Source organism: Balaenoptera borealis (assembly GCF_965194805.1).
Source record: "Balaenoptera borealis genome assembly, chromosome: 8".
NCBI classification, from domain to species: Eukaryota; Metazoa; Chordata; class Mammalia; order Artiodactyla; family Balaenopteridae; genus Balaenoptera; species Balaenoptera borealis.
The window spans coordinates 105,654,613-105,680,368 of NC_138865.1; the positions used below are offsets into that span (position 1 = coordinate 105,654,613).

Consider the following 25,756-nt stretch of genomic DNA (forward strand, 5'->3'; position numbering starts at 1 on the left):
TATAACCACCATTCTAATTTTTCTAGAAGAAAACTGAGGTTTAGAGGATTTGAGTGATTCCAAGGTCACAGAGCTGATGATGGAGGATCTTAGAGTTGCACTCAGGCCTATCTGGTCCCCAGCCCATGTGTTTTCCTCCTCATCGACCATTCCAGAGACTCTCACTCAGTGGGCACGTGCTCTGCGGACATGCATTGTACCACCCATTTCACATACATCATCTCACTGAATCCTTATCCTGTTTGGTAGTACTTTTTCTCTATTTTACAGAAGAGAAAACTAAGGCTCAAATAAATTAACTTGCCCAAAGTCATAGGTAGAGGGGATAGAAAGTTTGGGGTTTAAACTCAAATGTGTCCATCTTTTGTCATCAATGTCACACTAACTTACTGTGTGAGTTTGAAGAAGTGAATTTCTTTCACTGGGCATTGGTTTACTTCTTTTTAAAAATGAAACGCTTATAAGCAGAGATTTAAAGGTTCCCTGTGCCTCTAATATGTCATAATTGTATGTGCTTCTCCAACACGAGTTCTTCCCTATTTGCCTCCACAGGGCAACCTTAACCTTCCAATTATCCCCAGGGGATGCTGAGATATTTGGTAAAAGGAGATTTGGCTTTACCACGGAGTCACTGTGTGATTTTTGACATGATGAACCCTTCTAAGCTTCAAGCAGAGCTAATAATAATAATAATAGCTACAATATCAATGTCTAAATACCCAAGGATGGTTTTTGAAGATAAAATGCAATAGTAGATGCTGTGAACATTGTCTTGAAACTGCCAAAAGCACTGTAAAATATTAGTTAGCATTAACAGTATTATTATTGCTAGGATAAAATGCATTCTTTGAGGATAATTAACTTCCAAATCCAAATAGAGTTGATGCATGAAAGTGTAAATGGTCCTCATTGGCCCTCACATGAGAATCCCTGTGTTTTACAAGATCTGCTCTTCAAAATTCCTCACTCAGCTTTTAACAGATACTAGGATATCTGTTACACATGGATACTCAAGAGCATTTCATGGAGAAGGTGAGGAGGTCCTACTATAGCACAGCAGCTAAAGGCATCGAGCTTGGACTTCTACAAGCCTGGGTTCAAGCCTGAGCTCCATCACTTCTAAGAAAAGAATTTGCTGCTCTTAGCCTCGGGTTTCTCACAAGTAAAAGGCAGTAACGAAAAGCCTCCTCACTGGACTCTCATGGAGATTAGATAAGCGTGTGGAAAGCATCTAGCACTGTTCTTGGCACATTAAAAGACTCAGCAGACTCTGCTATTATTAATACCAAAGTGGTATGAATGCACAAACTGCAGTAGCCAAAAGAACGGGGCCATGCACGTGGGCACACAGAAGTGGATTAGGAAGAGGGCTCAGGTGTTCTTTTCAATGCCTGTTTCCCGGGTGCCCCTGCTCTAATACGTACCCTTTCACCTGATGTTAAAGGGTGAAAACCGCATTTGCTTAAAATCCATCTGCTTTTTATAACTTCCAGAGACCGGAATCTGCATGGGCAGCCGTTCTTCGCTTCTCCTAATTAATTCCTAAACAAAGACTGCTCCAGCAGCAACACGGTTTATGAAGCCAGTTGACCTCCTGGTGCAGAAATGATGACACAGATGTTGTTGCTGCTTCACAACCTCATTTGTCACTTTGCACCACTTGGGCAGGCCAGCCATGTCTTCACCTTCCAAGGAGCAGGAGGTGGTCCCCAGGGTGGCTCCGAGACCCCAGCTGTCACCTCCCGTGGCTGCTGGCCTTCCTCCATACAGGGGCCTCCCACTAGCAACCTGGGGTGGGACAGGCCAGAAAAGCATCATCTTTGTCTTCGCTTTATGTAAGAGATTCCCAAGGTGAGGACTCCCTAATCTGCATGGGGTTTGGGAGACTACAGGTAATCATAATCACAGTCACCATGAACTGAGCATCTTTTACGTGCCAGGCACTATTCTGGTATTCCACCTGGGTTATCTCATTTCATCCAACACAGTCTTTTAAGGTATGAGTTGCTCTTCTTGATTTAAGGTCCAGGAAACAGGATATTGGAGACAAGAAGGAAGGTTTGCACAACTTCAGAGCTGCCCGTTACAGAGCACTTCCTACAGACAAGGCACCGAGCACCGCACTGTGCTCCCTCGTTGAAGCCTCCCTCCACCACTGTGAGGATCTCTGTCAGGTTAGACGACTTTGTCTAGGTCACACAGGTAGTAACTGGGTAAAGAGAAACCTAACAATGTGTGGGTCTCTCCTCTGAGTGAGCTGTTCTTCCAGTTTCACTGGCCTCAACGTGCCAACAGGGAGAGCATGGGCTTGAGACTAAGAGTCCAGGTCTCTGGCTGCGTGTGACCTTGGGCGATCTCAGTTTCCTCATCCATCAAATGGGCACAGTCTTACACATCTCATCTGTGAATAATCACTAACAGGCAGTTTTGTAAATTTTAATGAAGTAGTGTGTGAGGAAGACCATGCAAGCATATAAAAGGCACTCTCAAATAATTGTTGCAATAACTAAGTGGAAGCTGTTACCATCAGCGCCTCTCCCTGCAAGCTGGGAATCTGCACCCAGTGTTACAATGTTGCAAAAAGTTAACAACTGTAACACATGACAGGATCCAATCATCTACCTCCCAATCCATTCATCTAACAGTTTACTGAGCTGCTAGTATATGCCAGACACTCTAAACACCTCTTTCCCTTCTTCTCTCCCCTTTCCATCCTGTCCCCTTTCTGCTTTGTGATCACTTCCTCCCCTCTTTCCTTTTCCCTTGTGTCCCAGGAATAAGAGCCGAGGAAAAGGAAAATATGTATTCCAGCCATTGTCATTCAGCCATTGTCGGCCAGGGAGGCACTAATCACAGTTCTCTTCTGTATTAGTTTGCTCAAGCTGCCATAACAGCATTCCACAGACAGGGTGGATTGAACAACAGAAGTGTATTGTCCTATAGCTCTGAGGCTGGAAATCGGAGATAAGGTGCTGACAGGGCTGGTTTCTGGTAAGGGTTCCTTGTAGACGGCCACCTTCTCACTGTGTCCTCACATGGTCTTTCCACTATGTTCCTGCATCCTCTCCTTATAAGGACACCAGTCCTATTAAATTAGAGCCTCACTCTTATGACTTCATTTAACCTTAACTAGCCTCTTAAAGGCTCTATCTCCAAAGACAGTCACATTGGAGGTTAGGACTTCAGCATATGATTTTTTGGGGGGTGGAGGACACGATTCAGTTCATAACACCTGCCACTCAATCTCAAAAATGAAGGGCAGGCAGAGTATCCAGCCCAAATTTTACCGTGGACCCTAAATTACCTGCTACGGGACTTCAGGCAACCATCCACCAACGGCCCCACCTACCCAGTTCTGTCAGGGATCCAGAGACTTCTTGTTCTGGTGCTGACCAACTGTGTGACCCTAAGCAAGCCCTTTCTCTGAGGCTTGGCCTGACCTGCTATAAAAGGGTGTTAAAATGGACACCTACTTAATAGATTGTCAAGCTTTCATTGAGATGTTAAATGACAACATGTTCTATTAACATGAATGGGTCAACAGTGTTAGAGCTTTAAGAACAGCTACAAAGTACTGAGAAACTTCTAGGTATCATATACCAAGCTTGCACTTACCATGGATGCTTCCGTATCTGGCAATGTTTTTATTAGAGGAGGTACTATTGTTACGCTTATTTTCCATCGGAGGAAATCAAGGTTCAGAGAGGGCAAGTAGCTAGCCCAAGATCACAGAGTTCGCAGAAGGTTGTCAGATCCGGGTCCAGCTCATCAGCCTCCCCTCTCAGCCATGCTTCTGTAATCATTGTAATGGCACAGACCTGCCCTGCATGAGTTTCCTTTACCTGAGATCATCTGCAATGAGGGGAAGGGGGTCTCGTCTCCCCCCACATCTCCTCCCGGGGGCTCTATGAACCATCTCAACAAAGCCCCTGGCACAGACACCAACATATTTCACTCCCTATAAAGGGAGGCCAAGACAGGGCAGGCCTCTAGACGCTTCATTAGGGGAACAACAGGACACATAAGGACTATAATAGAACAGGAGCTGAAGAGAGTGTCCATGGGGAAAGCACAGAGCCACTCTTGCTTGTGCCCCTGCAGAATTTGAGAGAAGGGAGGGAGGGCTGGGGACATAGAGGGTCAAGGGCAGGAGAGGGTGAGATGGGGATGCTGTTTAAGAGCTTTACAGCCAGTGAGGCAAATGCAGGGTCTAGACCCCAGCTTGGCCTCTCCCTAGCTGTGTGACCTTGAACAAACCCACTTAACTTGATGTACTTCAACATTTCAATCTGTAAGATGGTGATACCAATGCCTGCATGGCAGGGTTTCGTGAGTACTAAATAATAATTTAAAAAATTAGTGGGCTGAGGCTGTGGGTTTCCCACTGCTGGTCTCAAGGAGCTGCAGGTGAGTGATTCTCCACCTTTGCTATCAGCAAGCATTAGGGGCAGAGCCTGCCATAGTGGAGATTCCCCAGAACCCCACAGCAGGTGTTCAGCTCTGGCAGACCTGGGGCAGGGCCCAGGAAATTGCCTTTTAAACAAACACCTGAGGTAATTCTTATGTACAGAAAAGAGATCTGGCTCCACATCTAGTGAAATACCAGAAGTAAACAGTAGAACTTAATAATATTAGGCAATTTTTTAAAAATCCTAATGCATAGAATGGTAATGCAAGGGCTTTAGAATCAAGACACTTGGTTTCCAATCTTATGTTGCTTATATTGGATGAAATGCTTATCATCTATGGATTTCAACCTCTTCCCAGGTAATAAAGACAAACTACCCTACAGAACTATTTTAAGAATTAAGTAAAATAATGCACATAAAGCTCCCAGCACAATCCCTGGCATACAGTAAGTGCTCAGTATTATTCCTCTACAAATGCATTTTCACCTTGAGCTTGAAAGGAACTTGCAATAACCCCATAACTGTGGAAACCCAGGGGTGGGAACAGAGGCACAAAAATTTCTTTCTACCTTAATTCCAACCTCACGTTTGTTTAATCAAGCAATTTACAGGGGGCAAAAATAATTTGTGGTTTTAAATGCTTTGATACAAGCAGGCACTGCAATCATGATAAATCATCTCCGACATATGCCCAGCTCCTCCAAGTGACAGATGACAAACAAAAGCAGGACAAGGTCCTCCATCACAGGCAGAATCATTGAGTTAATGGAAGAATTATTGCCTCTGAAATCCACTCCAGTCCTATTGAGGGGAACGTACCAATTTATCAAAGCCAAATGAACATTAATTGCAGCAGTCTGGTAAGTTTTCCAGCCGCTATGACCTTCATTGAATTTTAATCCAAAACAGATAAGATTTCCTTCCACACAAGAGGAAACAACACAATTAGCTCAAAATGACAGCTAGATTACAAAGCAGGCACACACAAACAATGCATACACATTCACACTCACGCACACCCCCCCCCCAGTGAAAATATTGATCCTGCTTGACTTAAAATTCAGCACCAAGGAGGTGGGCAGAGAAAAGGTAAATACAGACAATCACACATCTGCATAAACCCCCCCTCCCTTCATTCAGGAGAGAAATTTTGGAGGCAGAAGTCAAGATGGAGAAGGTGGCAGGCAGTAATGGAGACAGAATTTCCGTTAACTGCTGTAATTAACGTTATGTCTCATCGGGGAGAGATTAGGAAAAAAACAGAGAGGGGAGGAAGGAAACACAAGTATTATTTTGCTATTAAAGACACCCTTGAGCTGGGGAACATTAGCCGCAGAAGTTTGAATTGGGTGATTGTTTGACTGTATTGGTAGATTTGCAGACAGCATGATTACCACAATGAAGTGAAATATCATTGTGCCGAACCTATATGTTTACGGCTCCCACAGCACAGAGTGAAGGGCCATCTACTGAGTGCAGATCACAGCTGGGGTAGGTTTAGAAGGTGTGGTGCAGTGGGGGCCACACACACACACACACACACACAGAGTCATGAGATCTAGATGGGAAGGCCAGCTCTGTCATTGATCTGCCACATGACATTGACCACGTCACTCTTTGAGACCTACAGGCTTAGTTTCTGTATTTGTTTTCACTCTAAAATGAAGGAGTTGGACTAGAGGAGTTTTAAAGTAGCTGTTTTTGTTTTTTGGGGGGAACCTCAGAAATGTCTGCTCTCATCACTTCTAAAGAAGATACGCTACCTCCTTCCACAGTCCAAGGGCAGACCTGCATTAACAACACACAGAGTCAAGTATTAACTAGATGATTATGAAGATGGGCCCCTAAAAGGTCTTTACCCATCCTTGCCCCTGTAAGAGAAGAAATACTATAGAGGAGAGAGATCACTTGGAATCAGAAACTTAACTTTAATTCTGGGCTCAGGCACTGGCTGTGTGATCTTAGAAAAGAGTAGTTTTAACTGTCGAGGCCTTGGTTTTATCATTGGTGAAAGAGGAACAATGACAGTAGCAATATTAATGAAATTGATGATACAACATTTGTGTAGAGTTTACATGTGTGACCTCATTTTAATTCCAGGAGGTAGAAACTATTATTATCATATTTTACAGTGGAGGAAACTGAGGCACGAGGGAGTAACTTAACCATGTCACTCTGAGAGGTCAGCCATGAGTCCAGGACCTAACCCAAACAGTCCTGCTCCAAAAGCAATAGTCTTTCTGTTTTTAACTCTATTTATATTGAAATAATTATAGACTCACCAGAAGTTGCAACGTTAGTACAGAGAGTTCTTGCATAGTCTTCACTCAGTTCCCCCTAAAGGTAACATTTCTCATAACAAAATACAGTTGGTCCTCCTTATCTGCAGGTTCTGTATCCATGGGTTCAACCGATCCTCTGTTAGTTGAATCCACATATGCAGAACCCATGGATACGGAGGACCAACTGCACTACATCATTTTATCTAAAGAACTTGAGCATCCATGAATTTTTGTCTCTGTGGGGGTCCTATAACCAATCTCCCATGGATACTGAGGGACAACCGTAGAATAATCAAAACCTGGAAGTTAACAATACAATCCCATCAGCTAAACTACAGACCGATTTGGATTTCACTAGGTTTTCCACCAACATTTTTTTTTGGGGGGGGGGAGGTGGGGGCCGGGTCTAACCCAGGATCCTACGTGACATTTAATTTTCGAGTCTCCCTTGTCTTCTCTTATTTGTGACAATTTCTCAGTCTTCTCTGTCTTTCATGATCTTAATACCTTTGAAGAATGCTGGTCAGCTATTCTGTAGCATGTCCCTCACTTTGAGTTTATCTCTAATGTTTTCTCATGATTAGAATCAAGTTACACCGTTTTTTTGGCAAGAAAACCAGAGAAACGGCATTGTGCTCTTCTCAGTGCATCCTATCAGGAGATTCAGGTTGTCCATATGTCTTATTCCTGGTGAAGCTAACTTGGATCGCTTGGTTAAGGTGACGTAGTGGGTTGAACGGTGGACCCCCAAAAAGATATATCCATATCCCAGTGCCCAGAACCTGTGAATATGACCTTATTTTGCAGATGTAAGTAAGCTAGGGATCTTGCAAGGGGGAGATCATCTTGAATTATCCAGGTGGATCCTCGATCCACAGACACATGTCCTTACGAGAGACACAGAAGAAAGGACACAGAGGAGAAGGTGAGATGCAGATGAAAGCAGAAATTGGAGTCAAGTAGCCACAAGCCAAGGAAGCATGGAGCCACCATAAACTAGAAGAGGCAAGGAATGGATTATCCCCTAGAGCCCCGGAGAGCATGCAGCCCTGCTGACACCTTAATTTTGGACTTCTGGTCTCCAAAACTGTGAAAGCATCAACATCAATTTCTGTTGTTTGAAGCCCCTCAGTGTTTGGTAATTTGTTATAGCAGCCCTAGGCAGTTAATGCAAGTGGTATCTGCCAGATTGTTCCACTGTAAAGTCACCATTTTCTTTTTGTAAGTAATACATATCCGAGGGGGTGGGTGGTGGTGTAATTCTTTGAGACTGCAAATATCCTGCTGCTTCTTGAAGTTTCACCCATGAATTTTAGTATACATGGGTGGATCTTGTTGGTAGTAATTATTACAGTGGTGACGGTCTAATGGTGACTTTCCAGTTCCCTCTTTCCTCTACATTTATTAATTGGAATTCCACTGTAAGAAAGAGCTATCTCTTCTATCCCATTTATTTCTTAGTCAATTATTTACATCAGTATTTTAGAGTCAATATTCTTAATAACTCCTGACCAACTTAGCTCTAAGGATGTTTTCCAAGACCAAGCCCAACAGTGAATTAGAAAGGAATTTTTAGGAGGCTAAAGGAAAAGAAAGGGATCTTCTCTGAGCACTGTTCTAAGACACTTCATGCGTCTTTTATCATTTATTTCTCCCCTGAGCCCCATGAATGAGAGATTCACAGCCTCACTGGAAATTCAGGAGAAAGTAAGAATCAGAGAAGTTCAGGAATACATCTAAGGTCAAACAGCAATATGGGAAAGAGCACGATTTGAATGCACACTTGTCTGTCTCCAAACACACATCACTTCCACCAAACCAAGCTGCCTCCTGAAAATGGGGAGAGGGGACAAAGGGGAGTTAAATGAAGCAGGAAGTGGAAGCCCACTAATGAACCCAAAGGAAGCCCACCTCGATCTTTACTGCGGATAGACTCAGAACATGTGGGAAGGGGAGTAAACAGTGGGAACATGGCACCCCACTTGTACACACACCCCCATTCGTTCATTCCCTGTTGCTAGAACACCATACGAAAGCCCTGGGTTCTTGAAGGAAAATGAAATGTGGACAAGAGGCTGGAGGAAAGCAGGTGGGGCGTGGCCATGGAGAGGACATTCTCCCTGACTTTCCTGCCAGCCCATCTGGCCCCTCCCCGTGTTGCCTCTCTGCAGTCTCTGGATCCCCCCCCACCCTCCAGGACTCGGCACTGCAGCCTCACCCACCTCAACCTCCGCGGCCTCTTCTCAGATCCGCTGGTCCCAAAGCCCCACCTCAGACCCTCCCTGTCTCTGCTGGATGTTGCCCCATCTTCCGGACTTCAGCCTCCTCCTCGCTCCTAGCACCCCACCCTTCACCCCGTCAGTCCACCCTCCAAGGCTCTTTCTGGGGATCCCAATCTATCTGGTCCCTCTCAACTCTGCTGTTTCTCTTTCCCTGTTTACTTGTCTCTGTGTGGTTTCCTCCATGTCTTTTATTCTCTGTTTCCTCTTTCCCCGCCTCTGCTTCTATTGCTAAATCCTTTTCTGTCTGTTCCTGCCAATTTCCCTTTATTTTTCTACATCTCTCTCATTGTCCTTGGCTCCCTTTTTCTGTTTCCTTTTATTTCTCTCTGCCGCTAGTAGTTTCTACACATCTAGTGTACAACAGTTGCTCAATAAATACTGGTGGATGTCTGTTTTTCCTATCTCTTTGCCCCCCCCGTTATGCAGATTTTTTTTCTTATATACATTCCCATCTTGCATTTCTTTTTGACCAGAAGGCTCAAAGGAACTGCCTCCAGGCCCCCTTCCTGAGATGCATATCCAGGATGCCTTTGTCAGCCTTCTCCAGCTGGGCTTGATTGCTGGCCCAGACGAATGGAGTAGGGATGGAGAACGTCCATTTTCTGGCCTCATTTTTCTCCATCTGTAAAATGAGGCGTGGTCTCATCTAATTGCTATCTGCAATTGTTCACATGCCCATTCTCCATATAGGACCGTACACCCCTACCACTGGCTTGGCCACACGATATGCTCTGGCCCACAGAATGTGAGAGAACCCATGTCTAAGCATTTGGTTTAAGAGCCATCCTAGATTTCTGCCTGCTGTCTTGCTCATTGCCATGAAAACCAAACGTCTCAGACTGGGGCTCCCCTTCAGCCACAGTCCCAGCATGAGAAGACAAGCAGATCTGGGCCACCGTGACTGCAGCTGCTGACACGTAACGTGCATGAGAAATAAAGCATTGTTTGGTCAGTCACTGAGGTTCAGAGTGATCTGTTCACAGAAAAAGCAAGCAAAAGCTGACATCTCAAGAATTGGATTCTGCAAGGTCTAAGGTGTTTTCAGCTCCAACCTTCCAACCAAACTGTATGGTTCTACTTCTTTGGGGGGAAACCTAGCCAAATGCTTTCATGTGCATTATCTCAGTTCAATGTTATGATTCTAATTTTATTTCCATTTGGCAGATGACCAATCGAGAAGCTCAGAGAGGTGAAGGTTTGTCCAAATCTCTGCAGCTGGTACGAGGTACAGTTTTAACTGGAAACCAGGCCTCCTGACACCACCTCAGGCTCATTCCATCAATACTTCCCTAAGCTGCATCCCTAAATGTTGTGGGAGATAAGCCATGTTTCCTTTAGGACAGAAGCTATGGCTTATTCTCCTAATCTTCCCATTAGCCTAGCTAGAGACCCTGTGGGCTTTTAGTTAATCCTTGTTGTTGAGGCAAGCCATGGCCAAGCTTCAAGGTACATATGATTTACATTTTTTAAAACTAAAAAAAATGTATTTGTGATTTTAAAATTTTCACTTTCTGGGGAAAAAAAAAAGTAAATGGGATTCACGAGGTATGGCACACATATAAAAATGTACTTGGGATATTTGTACTTCCAAACTTCATCATGTCTTGGCAACAGTTATAAGCTTGAGGATCTCAACTTACAGATGGGGATACTAAGGCTAAGAAGGGAATGTGACCTGCTCAAGGTCATAGAGCACATGAGGGGCAGGGCAGGGACAGCTGAGTCCCAGGCCAGAGTTTTTTGTGCTATGTGTATCACATGATTTTCCTACCACTGGCTTTTTGCTGTCATCTTTTTAAAAATATTCCTCTTAGTCATGATGTTTCCCCTTCTACTCTGCCTTCACTCTGAAAGGCTTTGGGTTCTCCCACCTTGGCTGCCCTGGGCTTCCTTCATTAATATCACTTATAAATAACACAGCAATAGCACTTATTGTTATTTCTTGAATTGTGTCCCCACCAAAAAGATATGTTGGACTCCAAATCCCCAGTACCTCAGAATGTGACCTTACATGGAGACTGGATCTTTACATATAGAGGTAATCAAGTTATGATGGTGTCATTACGGTGGGCCTCAATCCAATGTAACCAGTGTCCTATAAAAAGGAGAAAATTTGGACACAGAGATAGACACCCACACAGGGAGAATGCCAGGAAGAACAGAGTTATCTTGCCACAAGCCCAGGTGCTATAAGAAGCTAGGGGAGAGGTCTGGAACAGATCCACATCTTAGCCTGCCCGCAGCTTGATCTCAGATTTCTAGTCTACAGGACGGTGAGGCAGTAAATTTCTGTTGTTTAAGTCACTCAGTTTATGGTACATTGTCATGACAGCCCTAGGAAACGTATACTTGTAAACAGCAGAGTCTTAACACTTATGACGACCTGACTCTGTGTCAGGCTCTAGCATATGTGCTTTATGTGTATCATCTTAGGTGATCCTCACAACAGCATCCTTTGGCAGGTATTTCCATCCTCACTCCATTGTAGATGAGGAAATGGAAGAAGCAGAGGGAAGGAACATGCCCAAGTCACATGGCCGGTAAGTCAGTTACGAACCTTGGGCTACCAGGTCCACAGTTCTTGCATGGTAGTTATATTCTCTATGCCTACATGTTCTCAAAAGTAGAACAGGAGTAATAATGACATCTATTGATTTAGGATTATCGGAAGGATTAAATGAGTTAACAATCTGTCAATGGCTATAACACTAACTAAGCATTATAACAGTGCTTGTTAGCATTATTATTTTAAGACTCTTCGCTGTCTTATTTTCTCATACATTTTCTACTCAGTTATTGTTTATCTTAACATATGATCCCCAAAAGTAAACACAATATTTCAAGTCTCACCTAGAACCTTCTAAAACTAGTTGCTCAGAAAACTGGTTTTTCATGAATACAACTTAAAACGTAAGACCCCTTTTAAAGATCAAATCCCACAGAGTTGGCTTGTTCTGACCCTGTGGTTGATTTTTTAGAGCCTTTTGTTTTTTTTCTTTTTTTCTACCAGATAGGATTTTCATTGTTGGGTTTAGTGGGCAAGTAAAGCATTGCATGATTGAGTGATTAAATCAATAAACTAAGGAATGCATGATATGCTGTGAATGAATAAATGCAATGACTGGGGAAATGATCTAAAGCCATTTTTCACAGAAAGCTTTAAAATGTACTATCCCCATATCACACAGATCCTTTAAACAAAGCTACTGATTGAGAATGGTAATAATAATTTCTTCGATTTATGGGGCAGTTTATAATCCTCAAAGTGTTTTTCTATATATTATGCCATAGAATCATAGATCTTCAAGTTTGAAGGAACTACAATAGTCATCTAATTTAACTATTATTCCTCTCAAAATTCTGACAAATACGGCTTCTAGCCTTTGCTTGCATACCCTCAAAGACAAGGACCTCACTACCCTCTGACTCAGTCCCCTCCATTTCTGGAGAGCTCAAACACTTTGGATGCTTGGTCCTTTGTAAGCCCTCCTCACTGGGGCCCACCAGTACAAATCTGTGGCATTTTCTGTGGGATGGTCCCTTTGAAAGAAACATGTCCTCAAAGGTCTTCTCTTCTTACACATCAAATCAAACATTTCCTTTCATCCCTTTGCTCAAAACATTGTGGCAACAATATTCGTCACTGTTGTCACTACAGCTAACATTTTAATGACAGCTACCACTTTGTGAGCACTTACTGAATTTCAGGCACTGCACCATGCAGAATCACGCCCAAGAGCAAAGATTCTTATTAATTTGGGCAGACTGGAGTTGGAATCCCAGCTTTGGTACTCATTGGTGATGTGAACTTCAGCAGGTTATAAAATCTCACTAACTCCCAGGTTCCTCATCTGTAAATGAGGGACAGGAGCAGTATCTATCTTATAGAGGAACCAGAACAATTAAGTGGAATGCTGCATGTACCACACCTAGATTGTGCCTGGCATACAGAAAGTCCTCAGTGAGGGTAGCCATTGTTTTTATTATGCGTGTGTGACCTCATTCAGTACTTAGAAAATAATCTGAGAATTAGGAAATATTATTGCTATTTTACGGATGATGAGGTTGATTTGGCCAAGGTCATAAAGCCAGCAACAGAGATACTGTTTAACATTGGAGTTGACTCCCAAGTCATAACCCCTCTTAACACACCCATAGATTCCACATGAGGTGGGAGTCTTTGTATTAATTTGTCCATAACATCTTATAATTTAAGTCAGCAACTAATTCAGGGAGAAGAAAAATGATGGTCTGCTTTACAGATTAAGGGCAGAGGATCTGGAGTCTGCCTCTATAGAACTAAATATTGGTTTTACCATTTAACCTTGACCAACTCACACCAATAGCTATTGATATTATTAACATCTCAGGTTCCACATCTATGAAATAAACATAACAATAGTATCCACCTTAAGATCCGTTGTAAGGCTTAAATTTAATAATGCATGTAAAACAAAATTTGGAACACTAGCTGGAATGTAGTGAATACTCAGAAAATGTCAGGTATTGTGAATATTTCTCTAGATCAGATAGCAAGATAGCAGCAAAAAGAAGACTCAGTCCAATGTCTCCTTACTCCTACATTAGAGTCCTTTAAAATTGCTGCACCGGTAGTAGTAATAGCCACGTTTATTGTATACCCACAATGTGCCAGACTAGATATTAGGTACGATTTATATATTTCTTCCACTCTTCTCAATAACCCTGTGAGACTGGTAAGATCAGTTGTTTCATAGATAAACTGAGACTCAAAGAGGTGATGGAACTCCCAAGAGTAAAACCATCAGGAAGCAGGAAGCAAGAAAGACCATGCCTTCCGAACCTCTGCTCTGTTCTCTGCATCCCTTGTGCCCCCCGCATGGCTGAGGCAGGCATGGGACGGCTCAGAGTAGCTGAAGTTGGGGCTGCAGACTAGATGAATGACCCTCTACTTTCTTCCTCTGCCCAGGGTTTCACCGAGTACACCTCTTTGTTGCCTGACTCTTGGGATATTAATAGTCAGATGATGCAACCTTCTGGGATAAAGTAGATGCTCAACTCAGGGCTTAACAAGCCCAAAAGGGCATGCTGGTTCCACTCCAGTAGGCATGGACTGTAGCAGATTCCAGTGACTGAGCTGCAACTGGTTGCCCTGCGTGGGTGGGCGGGATATTTATGCTGAGGGAAGCGGACGGAAAACATTGACTCTGACCTCCAGGTTCCTTTTGAGATCTGACTGGATGATTTGGTCTTCTCACAAACCATCTCAGATCTTCACTGAAGATGGTAACAACGCAAAGTTTGACAGAGGGAGAGTCATGGTGTCCTCAGCAGCCCCGTGACATGAGTTTGGAATCTTGGAAAAGCCTGGGCCCAGAAGTGCCTTCTTGTTAGCCACGCAGCCTTCGGCAAGTCACTTGAACTCACTGAATCTCAGATTTTTTCATCTGTGAAATGGGAAGGCAGGTCCCAGCCACCATGAATGCCATTTTAAATGTTTGGGATTTAAAAATCTAAAAGATTCAAGATGTGTTTTAAAAATTAAAAAGATTGGTAAGGTGGGAGTGGGGAGAACCAAACGCTCTTTTTGTTCTTGCTGAATTATCTGTGGCCAGAATGGCAAGGACAGAGTCTGAGGCACGGAGAGGTCTGTCCTCCAGGCCAAGCCCCGCTGTCTGGCTGGGGGTCCTGGACAAGTCCTAGTCTGTATTTGGACCTCAGTTTATCCATCTATGAAATGAATGGGTATAATACATCAGCACGTCTCCATAAGAAAAGTGTGCCTAATAATAAAAGCTAATGCCCTTGTATGCCAAGCTCCTCCGATACCAGTGCTCTGATGCACAGTAAGTATTAGTATAATCCTCATTTTTATAGATGACAAAACATGGCATAGAGGGGTTAAATACTTTGCCCAACATCACCCAGAGCGCTAAGTGGCAGAGTGAAACTTTACACCCAGGGACTCGGGCTCAGGTGTCTATGCTTATAACCATGTCATCCTACCTCTGCGTAGAGGGCAGGGTTCTCTGAGGCATGTCCCACCTCTGAGAGGCTGGGCTGCCATCAACGGATGCAAAGGGGACCAATGCTTCCTGGACAGGACTGTCTGCTGAGGGTAAGGGGAGGACAGGAAAGATGAAGATCTGGGAGCACTGAAGGGGGAAAGAATGGGTGGGACCACAAGGTGGTAGCCTTGGGCCGCTCCAGCTTGCGGGCAGGGAGGGTCTAGAGACTGGCAACCTCCACGTGACCTACTCCACCAGCCACATCCTGAATTACAGGGAACTGGAGCGACATCTGGGTCTTAGTGAGTTCTTCTTTCCAAGCTAAACTCACTGAGCAGAAAAAAGTGAGAAATGCCTTTCGTCTTTGGGGAGGGGTCTGATTTAACCAACACTAACACTGGGCATGGAAGCAGAGAAAGCCCATGCAGGACTCACTGCTCATTGAGATAATACTGTCTAGGCCACTGGGTTATGGGAAGGACGGAGGTGAGTAAACGCCATGGCGAACAGAAAATGCTTAATAAATATTAGTTCAAACCGAGTCTCACTCAGACATTAAGAGCCGTCACGCCCATCAGCCCCAGGCCCCTTGAGGAACTCAGCAAGGACCCTGAGAGGGTGCTTACAAACTTGCAACCCAAACTTAGCATGCAGGCACCCACTTGGCTTGGCATGTGGCTGCATCACTCGCTAAATATAAAAATGGGAAAAGTCTATCACACTCATTCCGTGAATAACACAAAGGCCTTGATTTGTTCCCCCACGTGACGAGCATACGTTAGGTCCAAATTTAACGTGGCTGTCTGGCTGGGGTATGTGTGTGCTTTTCCAAAAAGAGAAAACTTCCAAGCACTTACTCAGCCCTAATGAGAATGTCTAATGCACAGTGCAGGTTGAAGAGGAACCGGGAGAACAGAGCCCAAAAGGCAAGATCTGCTCCATTGCAGGCTCTTGGTAAATACTGTTGACTATTGAATGGAAGGAAAAAATGAAGGGCTGGGTTATAGCCCTATTTTGCTGAGTGGCCTTAGGTCAATCACTCTACCTCTCTGAGCCCCACCTTCCTCACACATAGGTTGGGAATAACTTTTCCTACCCTCTTGCATCTGGCAGAGCTGTGCTAAAGGTAAAAAGGGAAAAATAATGTAAGAACGGCTTCAGGAGTGAAAAGCACTAGAGTGATGTCAGCTGTAGCTATTATCTGATCTCTTCTTGAGCCAATTAGACCCTGTACATTCTGCACATTGCATTTTTTTCTATATACTGTGCAAAGCCATTAATTACAGCTTTTCTAATACATCATTAATGTGAATCTATATACACTTTAGACTACCATTCAGGCGATTTCTGTCCTAGCATCCTTTTCTGAGGAGGCAGCAGCCTGAGTGTTCCAGATCCTGGGGCCAACAGACAACAGATCTCTCTGTGTCCATAACTTCATCTCTAACATGGAAGTGACATGCCTGACTTCTTGGTGAAAATGCAATGAAATCATGTCCATGAATGTGCCTGGTGCAGTGCTTCACACATGGTGGATAGTCAAAAAGTTCTTGCATTGAGAGAGAGAGTGTAGAGGACATAGTTCAGTTTTTGTAGCCAGATACACATGGGTTCAAATACCCAAGAGTAGCTCCGTCTCTTCCTAGCTATGTGACCTTGGGTAAGTTTCTCTACCCCTCTGACTCAGTATTCACAGCTATAAAGTGAGGGTAATGGAGGGGGCTTTGGTGTGTGACAGCCCCGGCTCTGCCCAGTCCAGCTCCAGGGACCACCATGCACGGTCTACACTGCAGGGGGTGTTGTGAGAGTTAAAGCACCTGGCACATCAAGGGCACTTGGGAAAGGGCAGCCCCATTCCAATTTTGTTTGTTCAGTCATTCTTGGAACGGCCGGTTGTGGAGCGCTGAACCTCAGCCCTCGGCAAAGCAGGTCAAGCACGTGACAGATGTTAAACAGCTATTCCCAGAGATGTCGGCCAAAAGGCCAAGGAGTTGGAGACCCTTTATTTTCTCCTCTGAAGCACAATTAGTTTGTCACAGCTGACAGATGATGGACGAGTATGCATCAGTCCAAGTGACACCACGGGATCCATCCGACCTTCTGTTTATCATTCTAACCTCTCGCACTTGGCCAGCTCCTTCCCTCCACCTGCTGGCAATCCCCTGCCTCCTGCCGCGGTCTCTCCACTCGCCCTTCCCTTTAGCCACCCCCCAAAGCCCCAAGTGCGTTCCCACTCACTCACCATCACAGAAATGTGGAGGACGTGCATCTGCTCCTCTACAATCTCCGAGGGCTCCTGGAGGGTGGGGGCAGTGGCCCGGGCCAGCTGCCCGGAGCTGCTCATGGAGACGTGGAAGTACAGGGTGCCGTTCTCCAGCCACTGCTGTCTCCAGTGCACCAGCGAGATGTCCGCTGCCGTGCCTGACATCTCTGCAAGACAAGACCCAAGGTGCTGGGTGAGCGGCAGGTCTGGCCTCGGCGCTCCGCAGAGGAGAGGGGCCACGTGTGATCAGGAGCTCTGAAGGCGCCTACCTGTACCGGGATGCCTCTCCCCACATGGCATCTCTGAGCCAGAGACCATCACTTCCACTTACAGATGAGGCGACTGTAGCCAAGGTTATCCCCAAGCAACAGGGTGGCAGAGGCAGGATTCGAACCCAGGTCTGCCTGGTGCCCTTTTGGTACCAGCAATGCATGATAAGGTAATTCATTCTACTCCCACAGTGGAGGCGAACTAAGCAAGAGGTGACTGTGCTTACGTTCTTCTGAGGGCACAGAACTATAAGAAGGTGAAGGAAGGACATCTCTGAAGAGTTGGGAGCTCAGAGTGTGAACTCTTCAGAAGCTGAGCTGGAAATGCTCGTGGCAGAAATGCAGAACCTCAGAGCCGGCAAGGCCCAAAAGAACATCTGGCCCAGCTGAGATACCTCAGGATCATCCTTTAAGGGAAAGGAGCTTGGTAAGTGGGTTGTTCTGAGCCATTTCTCCTGCTTCAGTCAGAGCCACTCCATTTTTTCCCTCATATTGTATATACTGTACTCTCAAGCAAGGAAGTACTGGCACAAAGGTTTCCATGGCTTAAAAATACTTGAAAACCCTCTTTCCTACTTCAATGTTCTCATATAACCAATGGGAAGTTAGGACTTTCTAGTCAATTGTAAGGTCACCTGACTTGAACTTCCTAACTCTTGCCTCTATGCTGTTTTTCCCTCTGAAAATACAAAATAATAAGTATCACTTTAATAGTACTTCCAGTCAATGTAATTGTACCAATATAGCTTCTTATTAAGAAGGGTGAGAGCATACAGTACCAAAAGCGTCCTTGCAGTGGGATCATACAATCTTTTCCTAGTGCTATCTGCTAAAGGGATGTGTCCCTGAAAATAGTTTGAAGGACAAGGCCTATCAATGTGTCCTGTGAATAAAGGGGAAGGCTGATGGGGTTGGTGAATTATCAGATCTTTCCTCAAGTGAGAGTTACTGTAGGAAACAGAGGCAATCAATCCATCAATAGACAAGTGGCCTTAATAGTGTCTGACGTTTGGACCTCTGGACGAAGCTATAGAGCTGACCTAGAGACAGTGTTTCTACAGTCCCCAAAGACCTCATGTACATGCACACAGACATGAGCTTGAGGAGGACTGATGAGGAAGACGAGTTAGAACTTCTTCTCTAGTCAGCTCACCCCATGCCCACGGCAGCCCCCATCACACCTGGTGACACTGAATAAAAGAGTCACCTTCAGATGAGATGATGATATTTGCTCACCAAATTCTACTGAATTATTCTTATATGGTCCATTCCCAGTAGACTCTAACTCCTTCAATTTCACAATCAAAAGTCCTTAGGGGAAGAGCACCTGGCACTGAATAAGTGCTATAAAAAGTTAGCTATTAATATTTATTATCATTATTATTATTAATAGGGACAGGATCTAATTCACCCTTCAGACGCTCTTGAGACATTCTTGATTGCCTGCTTTCTCTCCCGCTCTTTATCCAGTCCATCAGGAAATCCTTCAAAAGGCATCCGAAATGCAACCCTTCTCAGCTCCTCTACTGCAAGCCACCTGGGCCAAGACACCCTCCTCTCTTGCCTGGCTTACTGCAAGGGCTCCTTAACTTGACTCTTTTCTTCCACCCTTGCCTCTCCTGTCTATGTTCCACCAGAAGCCAGAAGAATCCTGCCACAGCATAAGTCAGCTCACGTCACCACTCTGCTCTAAACCAACAGCCTCCCACCTCATCCCAAGGCAAAGGCAAAGTGGCTGGAATATAGTAAGTTATTAGTCCAAGTGAAAACCTGCTTGGGCTTCCCTTGCTGCAGTAAGAGTGGAGCAGGGCTGGACATCATCTGAGGAGTACATCGGCTCCTAGAACTTAGGCCCCAAAGGGCCCCCAGAGCACCCTGTGTGGCCCCGGGGAGGAGACTGGCTGGGAGCCTAGTCTATGAAGCATGTCTCTCCCCAGCACCTTCTCTCCCCGACCTCCCAGCCTCAGCATCGGAGGACGTGGAAGCAGCTTCTCTGGCAGCCGGCCAGCTGGGCCAAGGCAACACGAAGACATTATGGTGAATGGCCTTGCTCAGCGCCTTGCTCATTTTTCTCTCTGTGCATCAAAGCCAGAACCAGATGTCCAGGGAACCCAGCGCTGGGATTTGCCTCTGGAAATTGTTGTCTCTCATTAAGCAGCTCAAGAAGGAGGGTCTGTGTGCTGTCAGCTGGGCAGGCACTTACTGTGTTAAGAGTCCCTGCAATGGCACCGGCAGAGAGCCCCAAGGCAGGCCACATCTGGTTGACACAGCCTGGGACAGGAGCAGGCAGAGGAAGTGGAGGAATCCTTCCTGAAATCTGCACCCCTTACTTCTGGAGCTCTCCCCACCCGTGCCTGAAACCCCACCATTAAAGGAGCTTGCCATCCCCGTGTTCAGATTAGAAAACAGAGGGCCACGCAGGGTTAGTCACTTGCTTAAGGTCACTGGTGAGCTGGTACCCAGCTGGACCCAGTGGATTTCCAGTCTATATAATTTCTACTATGCCAGTTGCTTTTATAACATCTCCTTTTCCTTGACTAAATTAGCCCATGAACCAATTGAGCTCTTTGTTTGCTACGGCGATGAGTGCACAGTCAGCAGACAGTAAACGTTAAATGATAATAACAGTGTGTGAAACACAGTAAATATTGAATCACAGAGAACAGCTCTGGCCTTACTCTATTACAAAGAGGGAAAAAAAACCAAAAAACTACTGTTGGGAAGGGAGAAGGGGCATGAAACCTCAGAGGGAAAATTGCCTCAGTGGAAGCAGAAGGTCTTGGTCATTTGTTCTGTCCTTCATTCATTTATTCATGTGTTTCTTTGTTTAGACACTCAACACACCTTACTGAGGACTTACTCAATAGCAGGTGGCTTAGTAGCTTGGAATCCGGAGTGAAATGAGACATAGCTTTGTCTTCGGGAAGCTCACAGTCCTTTAATGGCAGAAATTCTACCCCTGCCCCATGTCACCGTGCACACAGGTGCACGCTTTCCATTTAATGTGACCCAGGACACCCCCCGCATCATCCGCTCATCGCATGCCCCAGCTCTACAGGAATTACAACTACTCCCCACACAGGCCAGGCTTCCTCTTGTCTCAGCACATACAGACTTTCTGTCCAGTGTCTCTGGAACTCTCCACTCAAAGCTTGCAAGCTGGCTTCTTCTCAGCCTTTGTCTCTCAGTCCAACTGACACCTACTCAGAGAGGCCATGCCACTCTTACGTAAAGTACTCCTCTCCAAAACTATAGTTCGAAAAGATCCATGCACCCCTCTGTTCATAGCAGCACTCTTTACAATAGCCAAGACATGGAAGAAATCTAAATGCCCATTGATAGATGAATGGATAAAGAAGATGTGGTACATATCCACAAAGGAATATTACTCAGCCATTAAAAGAAGGAAATAATGCCATTTGCAGCAACATGGATGGACATAGCAATTATCATACTAAGTGAAGTAAGCCAAAGACAAATATCATACAGCATTGCTTATATATGGAATCTAAAATTTAAAAAAGATACAAATTAACTTACTTACAAAACAGAAATAGATCCATAGATATAGAAAACAAACTATGGTTACCAAAGGGGAAGAGGGGGAGGGATAAATTAGGAGTTTAGGATTAACATATACACACTACTATATATAAAATAGATACACAACAAGGACTTACTGTATAGCACAGGGAAATATACTCAATGTTTTGTAATAACCTATAAGGGAAAAGAATCTGAAAAATATATAATAAAACTGAATCACTGTGCTGTAGACGTGAAACTAACATGACATTGTAAATCAACTATACTTCAATAAAGAAAAAGATTAAAAATAATAAAGTACTTCTCTCCATATACCTGCACTCTCTATTGTACCGCCTTTACAAACACTTTCTATGGAACTTATCACTATTAGAATTTTACTTCATGTATTTTCTTGAACATGCATTTAATACCTGTCTCTCCAGGATGGCAGGGACCCCGTGTGTCTTATTCCTGCCACATTTCAAGTACTTCGGCACATATAAGTGATCAATTAAAAAAAACAATACTGAATTGCTGAATGATGAATACACACACACATATACACTCATACACACATGTGTTTATACATATCCATAATAATAAGATGAAAGCAGTGTTGAGTTTCATTAGGGAAATAAAGAAAAAGTAAAGGTCCATTGGGAACTTGAGGGTGGGACAGGACTTTCCTAGCTTTGAGACCAAGAACCACTCCCAAAACGTGGTAACATGAGTGTTGCAGAGGATGGGCATCTTGTTAGCCCTCGGAGGAGAGAAGGAGGCAGAAAGATGGGCTGGGTGGCTGGGTATCTCAGGGCAGTGAAGCCACATGCACAAGAAGGAGGGCAGTAGAATGTCAGGGTGGGAATATGGTTCAGACATAGAGTTAAGAGCTTTGGATGTCTGGCAACAGAGTATACATTTTTCAGCATGCAGTAGGGAATCAGCGGGTAGACTTGCTCCGAGAGCCGGTCCTGGGTCCATTAAAAACAGGTCAAAGAAACAGTAGCATAACCAAGGCTAGGTTCTTGAAATTCCCTGATGATTGATTTTCCAATTGCATTTTCCCTCTCCTCTTCCGCTAGCCCCTGCATATAAACATTTCATTGAAGTCTTCAAGTCATATTACGATCAAACTTAAAGCAAAAGGGAGACTAAACGCATTTGGTTGGTAACAAAGATGATTCCCATAAAGGCAGATTATGCTGACATGATGAATATAAAATGAAACAGCAGATATTAAAGTGGGAGAATTGGTGCACCATGCCTTCCGGCGGTAGACTGACTCCAATGCCTGCCTCCCTCCCACCCCGAAGAGCTTAGTTTTATATTGGAATCGTAAAGAAACCCAGGGATTGCCTCTTCACCTTTCACTGCTCTCCCCACATGGGCTGCAACTCGTGAAATATTCAATAGGCTCAAATCCCCTCCACTGCCCGCTAAAGCCAAGCAAGAGGATCAGCCTTCATCAGTGATTCTGGGAAGACCTCCACCCTGCCTCAGCAGCCACGGATGCCTTTCAGCCTCCTGGAAAAGAAATAAAAAATCCCAAAGGCGTGTTGTGGTTTTAATTGGCTTGTTCTCCCTAATCTATGGCACTCATTGTATTTTTATTTAATTCCTGAAGGTCATTATGAAAATAAGCAGCTCTTCTGATCACCAGCCATCTTGGTAACGTCTCCCAAGTGGCTAACTAACCCGTCTTCAGATTCCACAGCACCAACTGACCCTCCTGCAGATTATGCACGTAAGGCCAGAGAGCGCTTCTGATGAGTTTGCAAATGGTCTTTGCCTCGCCAGGAGGGGGAAAGCAGATGTTCTGTGAGATGAACTCACTGCCTAGGTAGAAGGAGCTGGGAAAGGTAGTGACACTGACTTCACGCACCCCTGACATTAGCTGTTCCAGCCTCCATGGGCGGTCACCTCTACGCAGTAAGTCCTGAGGAGTGGGCTTGGGAAACAGATCTCAAATACACACCCTTCCTTATCATCTCTACAATATCAATCTCTACATTGTTATCTCTAAGTGGTTGCCTTACTGCGAACCTTTATCATCTCTCTTGTGGACTGCTTCAAATGGCTCTGTGCCAGTCAGTGTCTCATCAGAAAAGAGAAGACACACTCAGTAAGGTGACTGAGAAGTGTTTAATAATGGGACCATTTACAAAGGCTTTGGAAGTGTCTTAGGGTTCTCAGAGACGCAGAAGCAATAGAACATATATAGCTATATAGAAAGAGACTTATGATGAGGGGCTCGCTCACATGATTAAGGAGGCTATGAAGTCCCACAGTCTGACATCTTCAAGCTGCAGGCCCAGGAGAGCCAGTGCTGTGGTTCCAGTCCAAACCCAAAGGACTGAGAACCAGGGGAGCCAATGGTGTAAGTCCCAGTCTGAGCCAAAGGCCTGAGAACCAAGAGGGCTAATGTCAGGGGGCAGGAACAGATGGATGTCCTGGCTCAGGCAGAGAGCAAATCTCCCCTTCCTCCACCTTTCGGTTCTATTCAGGCCCTAGAGGGACTGAATGATGCCCACCTACACTGACAGAGGCCTTTATCCTTTACTTAGTCCACGCATTCAAATGCTAATCTCTTCCAGAAACACCCTCACAGACGAGCTCAGAAGTAATGTTTTGCCAGTTCTCTGGAAATCCCTTAGCCCAGTCAAGTTGACATATGAAATTAATCATCACAGGCAGGGTTAAGGCCAAGCAATGATGAAGCACCTCAAAGCTGGCAACAGCAAGGAGCTGTCACCACCCTAGGCCTGAAGGGGCAAAGGGAGGGAGGCTTCTATCACCCTGAAAGAGCCATAGCTGTAGGAAAGGGCTGCTAGTCAGCTGCTGTGGCTTTCAGGTAGTATTGAATTCAGGGGTGAGGCGGCTGGAAGAAGGACCTCAGTCCTTGTCTTCTTTGAAGAAGGAATTTAGCAAAGAGATCAAGATTGTGAAACAGATAAAGCATTTATTAGAAGCAGTGGGCATGTGGAAGAGCACACAGGTGAACTCAGAGTGAGTTGCCCCCAATAGGGGCAACTAAGGTCGCTTACGGGGGAGGCAGTCTTCCAGGTGGTCTCTGGCCAATCATCTTGTTTGTGCCCATATTTGGCCTGACTCAGGGTCCTTCCTGGTGGGTGTGCACATCTCCCAGCCAAGATGGATTCCAACGCGAAGGTTTCTGGGAGGTTGGCAGGACATATTAAGGGCTGGTGTCTCCTCGCTCCTTGGGCTCCTCCCTAGACTGAGGACCCTCTCTGCACATGTGTCGGGCTGCGAAATCCCCTTGGCCACAGGAATGAGGAAATCGTGGTCTCTTTGCACCCACCCACTCAGGGCCCAATGCACCTGCTAGTATCTTATCTCAAAGTGTCAGCAGGAGACTGGCTGCAGCTGCTCAGCCTGGGGCCCACCTATCTCCTACCTCAGTATAATCCAGCAGAATAACCTAACTCTGACAAGGCATGACCAAGCATGGAGGTGATGGGGTAATAAATGCTTCAACCTCACCCTCCTTGTACCTGCTAATCTCTTACAGATGCCTAACATGGGCAAACCCCAACCAAACACCCAAGGGTGCTCCAGTGAAGCAAATCATATGGGTCAGCCTTCCAAGGCACAGAGCAGGGGGGAAAAGCATGGAGAGTGGATCTCAAGGGGCAAATGGAGACTACCGAGTAGCCCCAACTGTTATCCTTGCCCCCAGTTTTCCTTCCTTCCAGCCATCCTTCAAAGGGCTACCATGATTACGTGTCTAACTTATAAATATGCTCATGTCACTCTTTTGCTGAAAACCTTTCAATGGCTCTTGATTCCCCTTAGGATAAAACTTAATTTCACCAACCTAGCACCTGCATTTCTCCTCTGCCTTACCTTATTTCACTCCTTTCTTTGCACTTATATGTTAAATCTGATCAAAACACTTATGTAATCTTCCACACACACTATCCTGTTTCTTACTTCAACATCTTTGAAGACATTTTCTCAGAGCTTTCCTTTCCTGGTGGGAAAGGTATAACCTTTCCTACCAAACCCCACCCCTCGCTCTGGAAGACTTCCTTGACCCCCGTATGACCCCCTCTTTATGCTTCCATTAAGAGGAAATACTGCCTGCTGCACAACATTATAGACTGGAGACCAACTGCTGGATTTTGAACCCCAGTTCCCCTGTGTTCAAGTTGTATGTCTTTGGACAAGCTTTTTGGCTTCTTCATGCTTCAGTTTCCCCATCTATCAAATGAGAATAATATTAACAGCACCTGCTTAGTAGGGTTGTTGTGAGAATTAAATGAGATAATACAAACAAATTAGCTTTTAACATTAATCTTGATCCTCAGTGAGCATTCCACAGTTCCATTTGTTACATATTACTTCATATACAGAGGTGATAGCATCTTATTGTAACATGGTATTTATCTATGTTAAAATGGTCTGTTTACATAGCTGACCTCTCTCACTGGGCTCTAGTGCAGGGATACATCAGAGCCATCCGTGTGCCCTCATGCCTGACACAGTAGCCGAATACAGAGAAGAAGGTTCCATAAATCTTTAGTGAGTTGAACTGAGCTGTCCTCATATCTGAATTCAGATGGGCATCCCCAGAAGACAGAGAAAGGAGATGGCAACTCAGGATGCTAATGACGGCTTGATGTCCATATAACTACTCTACAGAAATTTATTCAACAACTGGCTCAAGTTTAAGCACCCTGAAGAACGCAAATGAAGAGAAAGACAGAACTTTAACT

General features: G+C 44.9%; 1 protein-coding gene across 2 annotated transcripts in view; it reads right to left on the reverse strand.

Annotated features, from left to right (window-relative positions):
* The window catches only part of ASTN2 (astrotactin 2), an 898,930-nt gene that overhangs the window by 740,384 nt on the left and 132,790 nt on the right, over positions 1-25,756 (reverse strand). For both annotated transcript variants that reach the window (XM_082402209.1, XM_082402208.1), the window contains exon 2: positions 17,203-17,390. In XM_082402209.1, coding sequence (XP_082258335.1) covers positions 17,203-17,390 — 188 coding nt within the window. The remainder of the gene's footprint in view (positions 1-17,202; positions 17,391-25,756) is intronic.